At 51.6% G+C, this 17,405-nt stretch overlaps 1 protein-coding gene across 1 annotated transcript; it reads left to right on the plus strand.

Moving 5' to 3' along the window:
* FBXO11 (F-box protein 11) lies at window positions 1–5,764 on the plus strand. Its single transcript, XM_029113291.1, has 14 exons — window positions 1–37; window positions 795–875; window positions 958–1,227; window positions 1,330–1,554; window positions 1,631–1,735; window positions 2,321–2,408; window positions 2,504–2,856; window positions 2,958–3,068; window positions 3,208–3,319; window positions 3,409–3,600; window positions 3,717–4,318; window positions 4,429–4,610; window positions 4,783–5,072; window positions 5,237–5,764. The coding sequence occupies exons 1-14, from the start codon at window positions 1–3 to the stop codon at window positions 5,463–5,465; spliced, it is 2,877 nt and encodes a 958-aa protein (XP_028969124.1). The 3' UTR covers window positions 5,466–5,764.
* The last annotated feature ends 11,641 nt before the right edge of the window (window positions 5,765–17,405 follow it).

Consider the following 17,405-nt stretch of genomic DNA (forward strand, 5'->3'; position numbering starts at 1 on the left):
ATGTCGTCGAAGAATCCCGGTGGATCCAAGCAGGCTCGTAAGAGTCTCCGAAGAAAAAGCGTCGGAGTTCCCGTGAATGGAAATCAGCAAGCTTCTACTTCCAAGAGAGCGCGGAGTTCAGGTGAATAGAGTCCGACTAATTCATTACAGCAGTTCAATGGGAGGTGTTCAAACAATAGCGCGTGCCAGGTACGAGTTCACGTCGGGAAGCTCATAGCCCATTTCGGTGAGTGCCAGCTGCCCACGGACTGCATGGCGTCTCACCCGGACGCCGGAGAAACGCGCTAGTCTTCGTTTTCCCCGGACGACATCGGAGAACCGCAAGGAGCAAAGTATACTCAGCGTAACTTCGGCTCCGGGCGTGCCGATGACTGCATGCGAGTGATCAAGAGGCCACCATGCGTTTCGAAGCCTCCCTTGATATCGATCACTTCTGCCCAGAAAATCGTTTTCTGAGAGAAGGATGGAAATACCGGGATAATTTGCTGATAGAAGAACTGTGGAGTCCATGAGATTTATACCAGAGGGGAACGTGAAGCATCCATGAGTGACTCGGGCTTCGAAAAATAGAGAGACCTGAACAGAGTCGCTGAATTGTAATCATCTCAACAGGGCTCACCCCACATATTGTGATGATGATCTCTATAGTTCTCTCAAGCCCAAGCGATCGAAACAGCTCCTCCGTCTGAAGCCTCAGAGGCGACGGAATGAGACGAAGATTTTCGTCCTTTCCTGCCATTTTCCCCAGCGATTCGACGGGATACACGATACTACGAGTCATGGGTCGATTTCAGGTTTCGCTGACCCCTCAATGGCTGAAAGCTCGGAAAGGAAAATGCGTGCCGCCGAAGACGCGAACCAGAATCCTGTGCCAGGTGAGCTTTCCCGAAATTCCTCAGACTAAGGTAGACGTGCTGCTGAGTGGGGTAGCGTCCTTGAAACTATATAACTCCCCAGGTTCCGCCGCCTCTCTGACCTGTCCGGCAGGCGCCGTCGCCCCGCATCAGCCACCTTACGACCTGCGCAGGAAGATCTATTACCTCACGTCTCTGGGACCGAATTGGGCCGCAGCAGCTCCGAGGAAACGCCAAAGACGGACCGGGAGTTCGTCACCGGAGGAACCTCTATGTCTCGATTCGGCCCTCATGTCGCTCGAGCCCGTGCTCCCGACGAGCGCCTCGGTTGGAAGTTCCTCTCCGCTGGGCCAAAATGAAGCGTCGATGGAAGGTGAGGCTACCGTCTGCAAACAATCCGGAAGGTCCTCCAGGCTCTCAATTCGAGTCTGGAATTCCGGTATCTCTCCGGGGAAACTGATTCCTCCTACCTGAGCGCTTGTGGACATTCGAGTAATCTCAGGGTGTCCCGCATTTGCAGACACCATGAGTGGGTACATGATGTCACCCGAACATATGATGCCCGGCTGCTCCGAGCCCGTTGATCGCGGCCTGAACATTGTTGAACTACCTGATGAAGTATTATTGACTATCTTCTCGTACTTGGTCGAGCAAGATCTTTGTCGTTTAGCACAAGTTTGCAAGCGTTTCCATACAATTGGTGAGTACAAGGCAGATGTCCATGGATAGGAGCGATGTGTTCGGATTCTAGAAGCCTCACGACTCTCCTTCCGCAGCCAACGACACCGAGTTATGGAAGCATCTCTACCAGCTTGTTTATGAATACGATCTACCGCTGATGGTCGGCTCGAGTCCCGGACAATTCTATTTTGTTCAAATGTGTCCCCAGAGCTCATGTAGTCCACAGCCTCTACCTCAGCCTCAACCGCAGCTACAGATCGCGCTTCAGGGCAACGAAGTCGATGTGAACCGCGCAGGGGTAGTGAGTCCACCACCCATTGGCGCCGGTCCGTCATCGGGTATGTGAAATTAAACAAGGGTCGACATTTTCTGGAGAAGTCAGAATATTCGTGTGGCTGTGTCATCTTTCAGTTTTTGTCTCACTCGGACATTGAGGTTGCTGTTCCGATTATGTTTGTTCCTATTCGACGTGGCAATATGCTCCCATTCTATGTGGGAATATACTCTGTTCTGACAATGACTGCGCTCTGCTATCCCAACAGATTCGACAGCTGGACCGACTAACACGTCAGGCCCCTGTCCCGGGATGCAAATCAAACCGTGGCTCGCAGAGAAACCCCCGGCGCAGCTTGGCTCTCTCAATCATGAAATTCCGCGAGCTCCTTCGGCAGGTTCCGCCAGTTCGACTTCATCACTGTCAGGTGGGTGGAGCTCCTTCTTCTCTCTCCTCCCTACGCCCCTCGAAATCCTGGACAGTACCGGAGCAGTACCGAATTCGCTTTCAGGTGGTTTGCACTTCGTTCGAAACCCCTGGAAAGAAAGTTTCCGTCAACTTTATCGCGCTCTACACGTCCGTCCTGGTTACGCGGACAGGTGAGGTTTTGAACCAGGGTCTGAGGAGCGAACGAATCGACTCGTCAACTGAGAAGGATCTTTATTCATGTTCTCCCCCCTTCTATCGTGAGTAGGGGACGACCCAGGACCTACTTCGACACGATCGAGAGTGCGCTAAATCGGACCGAAGACATGGACAACTCTAATGCGTTTCATAGAGACGACCGGCTACTCCTATCCGACAGTCCGGCGGCAGACGCGCCGAATCAACCACCGTTGATACTCATCCACTCGGGGACTTACAAAGGCGAATTTATCATTGTCGACAGTCCGATCATGATGTTGGGCTGCGGTCCGGGCTGGAACCCAGCCGATAAAGTGATACTCGAGCGAGACTCTGAGTCTACGATCACATTCGTCGAAGGCAGCCGCGGTTCCTACTTGGGCTATCTGACACTACGGTTTAGTCCCGATGTCACGTCCAGCGGTGAGTTCCGACGTGACGCTCGATTGCCCAGAATCGACTAAGAGGGCCCCTATTTACCGTCGGCATCCATTGTGGGCTGTCAACATTACCATTCTTTCCAGTACCCCATCACAAACACTATTGTCTCGAAATCAATGAGAATTCAGCGCCGATCATCGACCACTGCATAATCCGATCGTCGTCGGTAGTGGGAGCTGCAGTTTGCGTGTCGGGTGAGTCACTTATTTTCGCGAAGACTCGAAGCCGCAGAGTCGAGCGAAGACAGATCACATCGATATCCATGCAGGAGACCTTCCGTCGAATTCTATTGAATATTTCTCTCTCTAATGTGCCATCCGCCTCTCTCGATAGGTACGGGGGCCGAACCTACAGTACGGCACTGTGACATATCAGACTGCGAGAACGTTGGCCTCTACATCACCGACCACGCTCAGGGTCTTTACGAAGAAAACGAAATCTCAAGGTAGGCAACTGGCACGCAGCTGAAGAGCCTGTCCTGTCCCAGGACTTCGATGGCAGAGACCACTCCAACATTTTGAATCCTTCTTCCAGGAATGCCCTCGCAGGAGTTTGGGTCAAGAACCACGCAAACCCAGTTATGCGTAGAAACCACATCCATCACGGCCGGGACGTCGGCGTGTTCACGTTCGATAACGGCTTGGGATATTTCGAAGCGAACGATATTCATAACAATCGCATCGCCGGTTTTGAGGTCAAAGCCGGTGCCAACCCAACCGTAGTTCGGTGAGTAATTCCGAGCCGAACGAGGAGATTGCCAATTATGTTTGAGCCCGCTTCCGCGCGTTGGTCTCCGGATCCCTATGGATTGGCCCACTCCAATTGAGATGGTCGCTTTCCAGTTGTGAAATTCATCATGGTCAAACCGGTGGCGTCTACGTTCACGAGAGCGGACGAGGTCAATTTCTTGTAAACAAGATACACTCGAACAATTTCGCCGGCGTATGGATCACGTCGAACAGCAATCCGACGATACGTCGAAACGACATCTACAACGGCCACCAAGGAGGCGTGTACATATTCGGTGAAGGTCGCGGCCTCATCGAACACAACAACATTCACGGCAACGCTTTGGCGGGTATCCAGATTCGCACAAACTCTGACCCCATTGTGCGCCATAACAAAATTCACCACGGCCAGCACGGAGGCATTTACGTGCACGAGAAAGGCCAGGGCCTCATCGAGGAGAACGAAGTTTACGCCAACACGCTCGCGGGAGTCTGGATCACGACCGGCAGTACGCCTGTTCTCCGACGGAATCGAATCCACTCGGGGAAACAAGTCGGCGTGTATTTCTACGACAACGGCCACGGTCGCCTGGAGGAGAACGATATTTTCAATCATCTCTATTCTGGGGTCCAGATACGAACCGGCAGCAATCCTATCATTCGGCGGAACAAGATATGGGGCGGTCAAAACGGCGGCGTCTTGGTTTACAATGGAGGTTCGTATTCGTTTGGAGCTCGGCTGTTCCGGCATTCCTCGTCGAGACGTTGCAGCGCTCGACCATTCACATCACAATGTTCCAATCCTCTATTCCCCTCGACTTCACAGGTCTAGGAGTTCTGGAGCACAACGAGATCTTTGACAATGCCATGGCCGGAGTTTGGATTAAGACCGACTCGAATCCCACTCTTCGACGCAATAAAATCTATGATGGCCGAGACGGGGGCGTCTGCATTTTCAACGGAGGAAAAGGTGTCCTCGAGGAAAACGACATCTTCCGAAACGCACAGGTATTTGAACTCAGGGAGCTGGTCTCCCATCCCGAACTGAATTCGGGGGAAGAGTGCCGCTAGTTCATTGCGTGTAGGGTATGCTACAAATCTGCCCAGCGAGTAGGGTCAACCCTTCGCGAGCCCCTCAACAAAACAGAAGTGAGCTCAAGGCTGGAAATTGTGCTTGCAGGCCGGTGTTCTCATCTCGACGCAGAGTCATCCGCTTCTGAAGCGGAATCGAATTTTCGATGGTCTTGCAGCTGGCGTGGAGATCACCAATGGAGCTACGGCCACTCTCGAGGGCAATCAGGTCTTCAACAATCGCTTCGGAGGTCTTTGTTTAGCGAGCGGTGTTCAACCGCATCTGAAGAATAATCGTCTGTTCGGAAATCACGATGCCGTCGAGAAGGCCGTCGCCGGTGGTCAATGCCTCTACAAGATCAGCAGCTACACCTCGTTTCCGATGCATGACTTCTACAGGTGGGTTCGGAGGAATGATTTCGTGGACGAAGATCGTAGTATCGAACGTAGTATCCCTTCAGAGCCTCACGCTCAATTTGCCTCCCGGAGACCGCAGTCTGTGTCCTTGAGCGCACGCTGTTCCATCTGAGATCTTTCTGAAGAAGTTATCCCCTTCATCACAGATGCCGAACGTGCAATACGACGGACAGGAACGCCATCTGCGTGAACTGTATTCGGACGTGCCATTCAGGTCACGACGTCGAGTTCATTCGCCACGACAGATTCTTCTGTGACTGCGGCGCTGGCACGCTCTCGAATCAGTGTCAACTCCAAGGCGAACCGACGCAAGATACGGATACGTTATACGACTCGGCCGCCCCCATGGAATCCCACACGCTGTTGGTCAACTAAGTAATCCGAGAACCGGTTTCAAGGCATTCGACTCAAGGTCAAAATAGCTCGCATATTCACTTAGACGGTGTGCTCCCAGCGCGAACATCGAGAAAAAAACTATATATCCCCTTGTGAGGAGGGCGTAGCAACAGCGTGTCCCTCAGCTCAATCACAACTTTTCAACTCACTATCCGACACGCTGATCCTCGGCCTCTGGCTCACGAGGACGAAACTCTTCGTATGTATGTAGTCCTTAGCTAGATTCAGCAGTTTAAAATTAGTGCAATTACGAGAGAAGAGCGTGAAGCTAGCCGTGAAACGTTAGCTCGCAAGCGTATAGAAAACATCAAGCGAGGTAATTCAGGGTCCCACGATGAGAGCCCCGAAGGGCAAACACACATCGGTAATTACTAACCCTGCACGCCCGACCCTTGTTGATGGTCTTGAGATCCACGGATTCTCAGAGAACAATGTCTATTAGCGTCTAAGAAATTGAGAGTTTTTCGCGTTAAACTTGACTATCCCAACTCGCAGTTCTCTCTCTGCTGTCGACTATTCGTCGATTTCGATTGCGAACCGCGGCAATACTTGACCTTATCTGCTCCGGTGGAAATCTCAAACGTGAAGCGAACAACGAACTGAGATTCTGAATTATCATCGATCATCGCCTCTAACTACGTGTTAGCCAAGTTAGACCTTCGAAGCGATTGTGTATTTATCCCAATTTCCCTCTTCGACGAATGACAGCTCATTAAGTTCAATATATAGAGTCGCCAAACAGAAGCAGGCGTTTCTCCTCCAACTAGGTAAGAGTATTACGGAAGCATGTGTTGGGCATTGTGGAGAGGGTGAAAACCTTGTAAAAAACGTGAGATCCGAATCGTTGTCATCATCATCCTACTACGGTTGTACAGGAGCCGTTTGCAGAAGTGTGTTTTGCTTGGTTTCGCTGCTTACGGATATAAACGTGCGCGTCTCTACTCTACATATATGAGTAGACAACGCTGTCATAAATATCCATATATGTAGACTGTAGACACTGTGTTCACCTTCCTGTATACATATTGATAACTTTCTTATTTCATCCCGGGAGACTGGTTCTCGTGGAAGATCTACCGCGTGCGACAACTCAATTACTCGAGGTTGCGAGAGCGGATGAATCGCTCAGCTGGAGCAATAAGCTTTGATATCGCTGGATAGCGATCTAGACGAGCTCAATGTTCACAGAGGTTCGATGGATGCGGTGTGATTGATGCGCAGACCTCGATCGCTTTTGGCATCGAGTCTTGGCTTCCAATGCGGTGGACGGAAGCAAGAAATTCCTTCGGGTACCGTCGACCAACCTTGGAACCCTGGACCGACCTCCGATTCCAACCTTGGAAATTATTTCATAGACCTCAGAATGCGCGATCACAACACGACGATGGATCGTTTTCTAATCAAACTCATTGTATTCCTATGTTCTGATACTTATTCCGCGCGGATCCCGCGGTCCGGTCGACCTAATCGAGCAACAGCGCAAGGTATCCAACTGGTTGAAGACGGGCTCGAATTTCGCCCTTCGAGAGCTGGTCGGTCCTGAATGGAACCTGGAACTTACTTAGTTACTTCGCGCCGAATATTTTCCTCCAAAAAATCACATGATGTTGAACACCTATGTTCCGTTATGAGCGCCCAACTGTTGGATACTGTTCAACAACGGAGATTATTCGCACAGGTTTGTAAAAAAAGGAATTCCTCACATCGCGGAAGCAGTGTTGTGGTTCCTAGCCCCTTGAGTTGGTCCTTTCCTAGGCGACAAGGCAGCAGCACATCGTCCCGAAGACGTTGTGCGATTAGCTATACTGATTAAGCATGTGTCGACACTACCACAATTACCACCGATCTCTAGCCCTGTCCACATGTGTGTTGTTGTACAAAGTTTTCAATCATGACCTCAAGGGTCCTCGATCGATTGATGCATTGCTTGTAACGAATCATTCGTGACCGACCGAACGATCGACTGGTATCGGTAGTTAGGATCTTATTCGCCGGGAGCGTTGTGAGCAGCTTCTGACGACGGTGGAGAGGTCTTCTCTCCGAATGAACGGTCTGGACCAGATTGTCGATGGAGACGGCAATGTTGTTGATGATGCTCAGACTCCTGCCCCACTGTCATCAACGATCCACCCCGTTCATTGGGAATGATGGAACATTCAGACCCTCTACGCCAATGAAACTATAATGGGAAACCTCCAGCTTCACTGATTAGCAATATGATCGGCGCGATACGATAGACGAAGAGTCATCTTCGAGAACTTGGCGGAATACCGCAGGAACGAGGCGAATGGTATCTCCATGAAGTGATACCTTCAACCCATTGTCTACACAAGTTTATCCTAGATCGCATGAAAACATTCATTCATCCATGAATAAATCAACACTTGAATATAATCGTCTCTGATTCTTCCCCCTCCTGGGATTGCCTCGTCATGGATGCTATGGGGTATCGAAAGCTTGGAGGGTTCCCGTGTGGGACCCTCCAAGGTCGATTGTTATCAACATTGAGAATAGTTTCGGGTTATGAGCATTCGTAAATGAGACTGGAGCATGATTATTCGATCTTCAGCGTTCTAGAGCAGAGAGAATTCACCGGACGACTCGTCCATCCCGAAAACGATCTTTGCAAGGGTTGATAGCACCGCCTCTCGGCATTTTCGAGACTCACACCTGGCTACACCCGATTCGTTATGCAACATCTACCGGAGACCAGAAACATCCATGAAATACCAGTCGAAGGCACAGAACTGGGGAGCGCTCACTCTGCTGTACAAAGGGGACGCGACGATTCCGATGGCACTCCTCCCGAGGTGATATGATTAAGAATGTTCAAGCCCAGATCGCCGCAGACTCTGGCGACGCCGAAGGCAGTCAAGTTCCGAGGTTTGCAGCGAGTGTGCTGAATAGCCTTTGGAAGAACTCCATCAATCGAATTGGGCAGGTCATAGATGACAAGGAAATCAGCCTGGTTGACCGTCTGATACTCGTGATGATCCTCAATGGGGAGCTTGTGGTCCTCGATCTGACGCTCGCAAAACTGTGAGTTTCTCTGCGGTTCTGGTAAGCTGGACAAGGAATGACCACAGCAACGCCACGTGTTCCGCTTTTCGATTCCTCGAAGAGTCTCTTCATGTCATGGCGGATCGATCCGGATACGGAGGGAGGTCTTTGACCTGAACTCAGGTGAAGTGCTCAAAGGAACTCATGGCTCTGGTTCCCTTCACGGGCTCCTTCGAAGGGAGCGAGGGAACGCACAGTTCTTCCGAGCTACCGGGAGACAGCGAAAAAAAGCTGAGTGGTCTCGGAATAAGCTCACAGCTGACAGAGGACTTTTAATTTATCCTCGATCCCCCGATTCCCGACAGAAAGGAACAAAACAATCGGAGGTTCTCTCTCTCCGCATGGAATTTTCATTCCTGCCCTCTCGATTGATTCAAGTCCCCGAAGAGCCGATGGCTGATGTTTCGGGTCAGTATAATGCTTCGCCCCATAGGAGAGACTGATTTCCGGGGCGTCTCCGTGAAACTCTCTTTTGAAATCCATCTTCTTCTCCACCGCTGGTGCTCGAGTCAGCTCGAGATACTGGGGAAACATGTACTGAGACTGCCGGGGTCCGAGGTTCAAGGAATTCTGTCCCTCGCCCGGAGTCCCCGAAGACTGCGGTATCGCGGAACACGGGGGACGTGCGCAGTCTTCTCGTCCAATCGAGTTACGGAGAGCCAAATCAGTCCTGATAACCATCATTCAATGGTCGAGATTCCGGGTTGAGATTTGGGAGAGAATGAAAAGCTCGGCGAATATCGTCAATTCTTCGTTCAGAGAGCTCGGGGCTCATTCGTTAATCCCGACCTTTGATGATGCAAGCGCCGTAGCCTAGCCTCCGGATAGCGACATACCCCGAAATTCCAGGTAAAATTCTCCCAATATAATCCATCATTCGATCGATCGATCGGTGTTTTTTTATTTGCGATATAAATATTGTCAATCAGGCCGGAAGAAAGCCTCAGCTAGGTGATCGAGATCCCCGATGAGTCCGCAACTCACGAAATTCAATTTGCTTTACCCAGGTCCGCACATCCATAAGTACACTAACAAAAGAGGAGGACCGCTCGAAACTTTTTCTCACAGGAAAAAGCTCGCTCTCCTCAACCCTTAGTTACCTGGGAAAGGAACTGTCCGAATCACAATGAGATAACCTCCACGGATGACACCATAAAAATACGCGAAGCTAAACGTCTCGACTTGGGAGCGATTTGGAGAATTCACCTTGATCAGTTCCGCGAATGCTTCCTCCATGACGGCCGCAGCGGGAGCAAATTTTGATATGACACAACATAGGTCAGTACTGACATGGAAACATCACGATTCGCGAGTACTCTTTCGGCTTCGCGAGTTCCGCGAGTCCATCGGGGCAGGCGCATAATCGGTCGTGCATGCACCAAACGACCCCTTTCTGCATCACTGATACTCGATAACGCAGAAAACATCGCTCTCGAGAGAGTCTCGTCAGGAGCGCCGCGACCCAGAATGAGAATTGAAGAGTGAGTGCATCGATCACGACATGATTTTAAATCCCGTCCTCAGCGGATCCTCGTAGCACGTGGATTTAAGGATCGATCCACCTCCGCGCGTTTACGCAGGGAGGGCGTGGTGGGAAATAAACTGGGTCCACCGTATGTGGTCTCTTGTCGATCATCGATCGTGAGGCTCGAGCGGCGGACCAGGCGAATGAGGAATACGACCGAGTCAGGGACTTACCCCGAAGCCCGAATGGAAGGTGAGAAGGATGCACGCGGAATTTTCGGGATAAGACATCACGTAAGAATTCATCCGATTCCGGGAGGAAATTCATCAATGCCGAGAACACCATCATCATCAAATACCTCGGGGCGTTGATACCAAGAACGTGATTGAATTCAGAGGGACCAGGTCTCCTTGGGCCCGTCGATGGAAGATGCGATGTATCTGGGTCCAGACGCTTGGGCTCTAGTATCTACTTGAGTGCCCCCATCATCGTTTCCGCCGAGAAAAATTACCGCTGAGAGCAAAAGGGGTTTCCGATCGCGGATTGCGATAAGAGTAAATCGGCCGTAAGGTTCGGCGAGGAGGTCCAGCACGATGACCGATAGGGCTCTTCTGAACTTGTGAAAAAGCGTTGGTGATATTTTTTTAATTGAAAACGCTCTCGGGGAGTGGAAGCGCTCGGATGGATTTATCGTCACATCTGACGCTCGGGATCATTTCTCGTGGGAAGAAACTTACGCTTTCGGTATTTACGCGCGTCCCTGAGTGCTGACATGTCGGAATCTGAGGTTGAATCTCCTTGGAGGGGAGCATTGGGATCTTCTTCCCCGTTCGTCCACGAGAATCGCGACCGAAATCGAGATCATATCTTCACGTGCGTCATTCCTTGCTTTGTTGCGCTCGTCTTCGTCCTACCTCCGCTTCTTATTCGGTGGGAGATTTCCCCGAGGAACGCATTCCGGCTCAGCCAGAACAGTCGTGGCAAGGATACACCGGGCGAAATTGAATCGTATCGATATCGCGCGGTTCCAGGGTTCGTTTTGTTCCGGAGAATTGAGTCCGAGACTGTCGCGATGATCCCCACTATGACCCGTGGACTGAGCCGACAACTTCTTCTAAATGTCGGAATTTTTCAAGTTTTCGTGCTCTGTTCCTACTCGCTACTCTCTCGTATGATCTCGCGGCGCTTCAAGAATCGCGCTCAGGGATAGGTGTCGATAATTGACAATCTGATGTCAGGATCACGATTCCAGATTTTTCTATCTCGTGCCCCTCTGGCGGATAGGCAGCGAATAGCGCGACTCCTAGATCCCCTTGAGAAGAAGAAGTATCCGAAAGCTTGCACAGTGATCCTCGCAACGGAAGCGTTCCGCAGCGTGCCGTACACCGTGACCTCGACGAATACGCAGCATCACTCAAAGTGAACCCAAGACGGGGAAGGATCTGTTCACGCTGAGAAATTTCGGGGGAGCCCTTCTCGGAGAAAGACTGGTGAACCCTCTGAGACTTCAGCCAGGCTGGGAGGTGCGCTTCAAGGTGATATACGTTCAGCAGACAAAAATGAGATTCTGGGGGGTCGTTTCCGGGAATTTTTTCTCTGGCACAAGTAGTCCATTCGCGCCTCCTCGAGCGGCTCCGGAGGATCTCGCGGAAGTTTTCCCTATGAAGCGCGTTCCAATCTTCAAACGGAAATCGGAACTCATTCTCCAATAGACTGCAAAACAGCCTGAGCAAAAAAGCTCGCCACCTCGACCTGGCATAGTCAACGGAGGCGGGGCCATCACGATATCTTCCGCGAACATACCCATATGCTTAGGCTCCGAAGGAGCTACACGGTTAACAGATTGAATGAAGAGACGAAGTCCCGTGACAATCAGAGCTACTAGGCCCCCGCGTTTTCAACTCATATTCTCCCGTGGAACTTCGTCTACATATTCCAGAAATTCGACCCTATCCTTCATCGCAGGACTCATATCCAGAAGTTCCATCGCTCCGCCCGAGTTGAGCCACTCGATATCATATCGAATGGCTTCATCAGCCAGAAAACAATCCTTGAAGTCATGGGGGAAATTCGCCGGCAAGACCTTCGGATGGAGAGTACCTACTTCGTCCCTGATTTGATCGTGGGATGCATCTCAGAGGTTTCTAAACCTCTCCGTCGCGTTCCCTGTGGAACTGCCCCTTGCCCCGTTTTGCTCGACATCATCGCGAGGGTATCGTATCGAAATCTTGGAGTCCTTGTTCTCAGAATTGAAAAAATGAGGATTCATGGAATCTTAGGATCCCAATCTGACGGTCCATGTCACCTCCCGATCCAGCTAACGTGTGAATGCTCGTTTCTCGCCCGCCGTAGAGGTTGCCGCGGAGTGAGAACTCATTCCGGCTCTCGCTCAGCAGGCCGTGAATAGCTACTGTTTAGTATTCATTGCGGAAAAGCAGGCTAGAGGGGACCGACCATGGCAGTCGCGAAATCCGTCGTGGCCCGCAGCTACATACGCAAAAGTGCTCTTCATTTATTGAGTTTATCGAGTGAGTCGGCTGCAAAATCAACTAATTTACTGCACGTCTGAGGCGAATCGGACGAACGGCTGTCGAGTACCGCTTTACTATCGGAGGCTTTCAGCTCGCCGTAATCTTTATCGGCGAGTGCGCAGACTTCGACCGTGGATTTATGCGGCCGCTACTAGGAGCCTCTCCCGCGATGTTCCATAAGGAACGGGCGGGAGTTCCGCTGAGGAAACATAAATCTTTCTTCTGTTCACGGCGAGTTGCTCTCGGAGCGAAACCACGAGAGCATGCGACAACATGAGCGGCGATCGAGCGAGCCCATTTTTAGTTCTGGCCTCTATCGCAGACGTTGTCTCCAATGATCGAGAACATACGGTGATGTTCAACACCGACACAAACTGCAGCAGAGATCTGATCGAACACAAACGATCGGGAACATTGGGGGTCGCGTCATTGTCGGAGCGACCGCATAGAGCGTGGGCACCTCATGGGACATTGGAGCCACAAGAGTCTACGAGATGAAGTTTTCCTGCGAAATTCGCGCGAACCTCCAGAATATCGAAGGTGTGAGATTAGTCGATTGCCACCGTGTTCTTCTCCGGGTTCTTCGACGTTTCGAATTGGAAAGGCGTTCAACTTCGCAAGCCCCTGCAATCCATCCGGAGGGCTTTCATTGATGCTCCCTCTACGGTGTCCCTTGTTGGACGCTCGTTGCTCAGACGACCGGTCTAAACGGGATCAGCTCAGAAAAAAATCAGTGCTTAGCTTCCTCGGAAAGTAGGTGGCCCGAATTCCCGTGAAGGTTTCTTGGAAGTTCGTGGCGCGTCGGAAACGAGTAGAAGTTACGCTGGTTCCGTCTCACGAAGATATATTCTCCTCCAAGCGGGAAAATCCGGGGCAGGGGGACTCGCGTAATTTCATTGTTTTATTCTCGTGCCCTTGTGCCCAGCCATAGCCATGTGCTTGTGTGCCTCGGATGCTCATCATCGCTCGCGGATCCACGGAGTTTCTTCCTGGGAAAGAACGTCCTCCGGAACATCTCCGAACAGCTCGGGCCATTCCGTCTAGTCCGGTTCCCCTCGCTCACGCGCGAAGGAAAGTTCTCCTGCGTGCATGAGGAGCTCTAGCTACTTCCATGCGTCAAATCAACGTTGAGTGAGCGAGTGACGGACTGCCTGAGTACTTTTGGCCAAATCGAGTCCGGTCACATCAAAGGCCAATCTGCTTCCAGTCGTCGATAACGACTTGACGTTGAACTCTTGGCCCCCAGCCGGAAATGGTCGGGTCCGGCGAAAGTCTCCGGCAACGGTGGCGGCGGCGGCAGCCGCAGCTGGAGCAGCCCACTAGTAGCCTGGAAGGCTCAACCTGCCATTCGCTCGGTGGTTGGCCAGTCGGTTGCTTGGCAGCTAGCTAGCTCAGTGGCTTTGCCTGATGAGACTACGCTCGAGGTCGTCCACATCCCGCACGATTCGGCATTCCCGGGTCACATTAGCCTGTTCGTTTGACATTCATTCAACTTTTCACAGCGACGATTTTTCAAGCGCATCATCATCTTTCTGACCGCGACCCGTCTGAGTGAGTCGCATTACGAATGACCCTGGGATATTCCAAATGGGTTTCCATTCTTTTTTGAAAAGTTAGTTCTATGAGACGAGCCGTCGCTTGTTTCGTTCTCAAGCTTGAGTCCCGATTATTCGTCATACGTACAAAGAAATTTTCGGCGAAAACCACTTGAATGCCAAAATTGATATCCTGGTACAATTCGAGAGGAACGTCCGACCCGAGACCATTCATCTAAAGAATTCTGCTTGAGATAGTTAGCATTCGCCGCTCTTTCCCGTCTCGTGTAATCAAGCGACCGTCGCGTCGGCGTCGTCCAGGATTCCAAGAAAGCATCGCGACTTGCGCACGTGTGTATCCGACCTTCGCTACCTGCCCGCTTCGATTTCGCGACGTCCTCTGTGACCGAACCGGCTGGCACGGAGGAATAGGCGCGGATACCGTCTCATCAGTATCAAGTCTTCCGTGAGATAAATCCGGCGAGAGTCGATCTGCTCAAATGACCCAGACTCCCGGACCTCGGATCCCTTCAGCGGTTCCCACACGAAACCCCAACACTCGTCGATGGAGGACCATCCATCACGAGAAGGAGTTAAGACTCTTCTCCTCCGCTCAGCCGTTTGCGATAATGTGCGCCCACGAAAAATATAACTCGACTCGCTTAAAGGCGCCTCGATTGTTAAGAGCTTCTTCCGCGCAACGACCACGTTTCGGATAATTCCCTCCCAAGGCACGGAAGGAGCAGCTGTCCGTAAGAGAAACATGCCATCACCTCGACCAGGAGACTCTGACTCCCGACAGACAAGGAGGGCCTTCGCATCTGACCTGTCGTCCCGACGTGACCGGCGGGAACTTCGCATATGTTTGTGCGCGGCAACACAAATCGGATTTCGGTTTCGGCAGGAAGTGACTTTCCTCTCTTCAAGCGCTCCCCCCTGAACTCTTTTCCGTCGAGCCGCAATCGTGCTCGACAAAATGTATTCACTTCCGGGCTGGGACTACGGAAGAGAGTCGGCTTGTTGATTTGCCGCAAGCAGGCATTAGGAAACTGCGCGCGCCAGCAGCTCTCCCGATCAGCGAGAGAATAACCTTTTTAGCGCAGACGCTACGGATGCCGTTTCGCTTCCTAGAGTGAACTCCCATCGGCGTGAATTCCTCCTCGGCAATCTAGGAGAAAGGTGACATCAGGCAGGGCTATGTGGAGGCGATGCACCTGCTCATTAGACGATGCACTTCCGGACGAGCGGAGTCCCCGCTCGTTTCGGAACTGCCCCGATGAGGACAACAAGGTCTGGTTTTAGGGTTGGGTGGTCGTTTTGTAATTGAGCGTGCTGACGCGCTTCTGCAAAAAGGCCTCATGTTAACGAAGCGAGCCCCGAGCCAGGACTCAGCCCCTATCGGCACGAACTCACGTCAGTCAGTTCTGAAAAGTCCGGAATTGTGTCGCGACTGAAATCTGTGCACAGGAGAGAGCGAGCGATCGAGACTCCGAGTCCCGCCGGCAGGAATTTCGAATAAGCATTCCATTCCGCTCCGTATAGATAAATGGACTCATCTCGACAAGAGGACATCTTTCTAAGGAGTAGCCCATCCGTTGTATGAATCTGCTCGAGTGAGGAATTGAGATTTTCGTGATGAGCAACCCGCCCATGAGAGTCGAGCGATCTCGTGCATAGGGTACCGAGATTGGACTTTTGATTCCGAGAGGAAGTATCGGGACGACAGGTAATTTAATCGACGGGGTGCGCAGACTATCCGATAACGGGGCGGAGGAGGAACGACAGATCGCATTGCCTTTCGGAGAAGCGAAATCTTGGGAGGCCTGCGCATCTTCCTCCGTCCTGTAGAACAAATTCGAGTCGAGCCCAGGTCAGGGGCGGAGGTAGTGGGTGCGCTCTTCTCACGACAGTGTAACGGGACGTTTCGCTGCGGGCTGTAGGCATCTGCCATTAGAAGGCGAAGGCTCTCAAGGGTAGTATTTTAATGAAATATGCAAATCCTCCAAACTTCCTCAGCTTCTGCCAAGGTTGCTCGTATCTGAGTGAGACATTCGACGTTGTGAATTCAGATTTCAGTCTAGCTGTTGACTGCCGCGATCGGAAATGCACTTGTCAGTGAAAAACCTAGATCGGTCTCCAAAGAGATGTCGAATCCCCCGCGAGGGAAGGAATTTGATTATTTCCGATGAGAGAGAAGATAATCGAGTGTGGTACAACGACACGCTCTCCAGCTCGACAACGGGAGATCTCCCTCCTCTCTTCTCGGCTCTCATTTGTCGAACGGTTGATAAAAGCTCTAGATAGCTCTGCTATCCCATCTCCTTTAACAAAGAGAGAGGCACTCCGAAGACCGAGTGGTCGTTCCAGAGAACTGGAAACTCTCAAAGTGGAGCAAATAACGTCTCTTCCCATGGTGTAAGTGTATTTCCTGTTTCGAGGGTGGGGGGGGGGGGGAGGGGGCAGGGGAGTATAAGTTAAGGGGACGCCTCGGGTCTCCGAGGGGGGATTCGTCGCTCTAATCTAACTAAAGCCCGCTGTACGACAGAAAACTGACGCAAATTGCTTCACGAACACGGCGTATGGACAAATACCGTCGCCATTGATGCCTCGGTCTAGCAGCAATGTCGCAAAACCCTCGGATCCCAATAGTCGGAGCTTCACGCATTAATTGCCACGACATCTCGAACAAACACAACCCGCGCGGTTAGGGTCGGTGCCGTCGAGCTTGGCAAATGCTTTTTTTGTGGGGACTAGAATTCGTTGAATGAGCTAATTTTATCTCGCGAAGGCTTTCAATAGCGACGTTTTTTGCGGAGAGAGCGATACAACTGCTTACCGATAGCGTTCAAAGACATCCCCGACAGAATCGGCGCATTGCTGCTTTCGTAAAAAGTCGGAGGGAAAAATTGCGGAGAATCGATAGTCGCTCGCTGAAAAGCAAAAATGCGAGAGTGAATCTTTCGGATTCACCCGGCGATCAGCGGCGCTCTCCCGGGGATGGAACCGAAACTCACTCCGATTTCTCCGCTGAGCCCTCCGGCGATTTGTAATTCCTGAGTGCATTTCTTCTGCGATTCTATTCCACATGCTGGGGACGCAGGCGGGGGAACGGAAAATTTCCGATTACCGGGACGAGATTACCGCCGAGATGACGTCGGAAGGGTCAATATCGCGGATCGCGGGTCCTTCTCCGGGAGTCAGGTGGTCAGAAGTTTCTATCGGCTTTCGTGTCCTCTCGCGCAGAATTCAAGGGCGTGGAGTCCGACTCGACGACGAGTTCTAAGTAGACCATGGAAGTTATCTACGTCAATCCGCGATCTTCCTCTCG

The sequence above is a fragment of the Galendromus occidentalis genome, unplaced genomic scaffold (assembly GCF_000255335.2).
Source record: "Galendromus occidentalis unplaced genomic scaffold, Mocc_1.1 scf7180000076525, whole genome shotgun sequence".
Taxonomy (NCBI): Eukaryota; Metazoa; Arthropoda; class Arachnida; order Mesostigmata; family Phytoseiidae; genus Galendromus; species Galendromus occidentalis.

Coding starts and splice junctions, on each gene's coding strand:
- FBXO11 (XM_029113291.1), top strand. CDS start 1: ATGTCGTCGAAGAATCCCGGTGGATCCAAGCAGGCTC. Junction 3,069..3,207: donor AGCTGCAGTTTGCGTGTCGG/GTGAGTCACTTA, acceptor CTCTCTCGATAG/GTACGGGGGCCGAACCTACA. Junction 5,073..5,236: donor CCGATGCATGACTTCTACAG/GTGGGTTCGGAG, acceptor CCTTCATCACAG/ATGCCGAACGTGCAATACGA.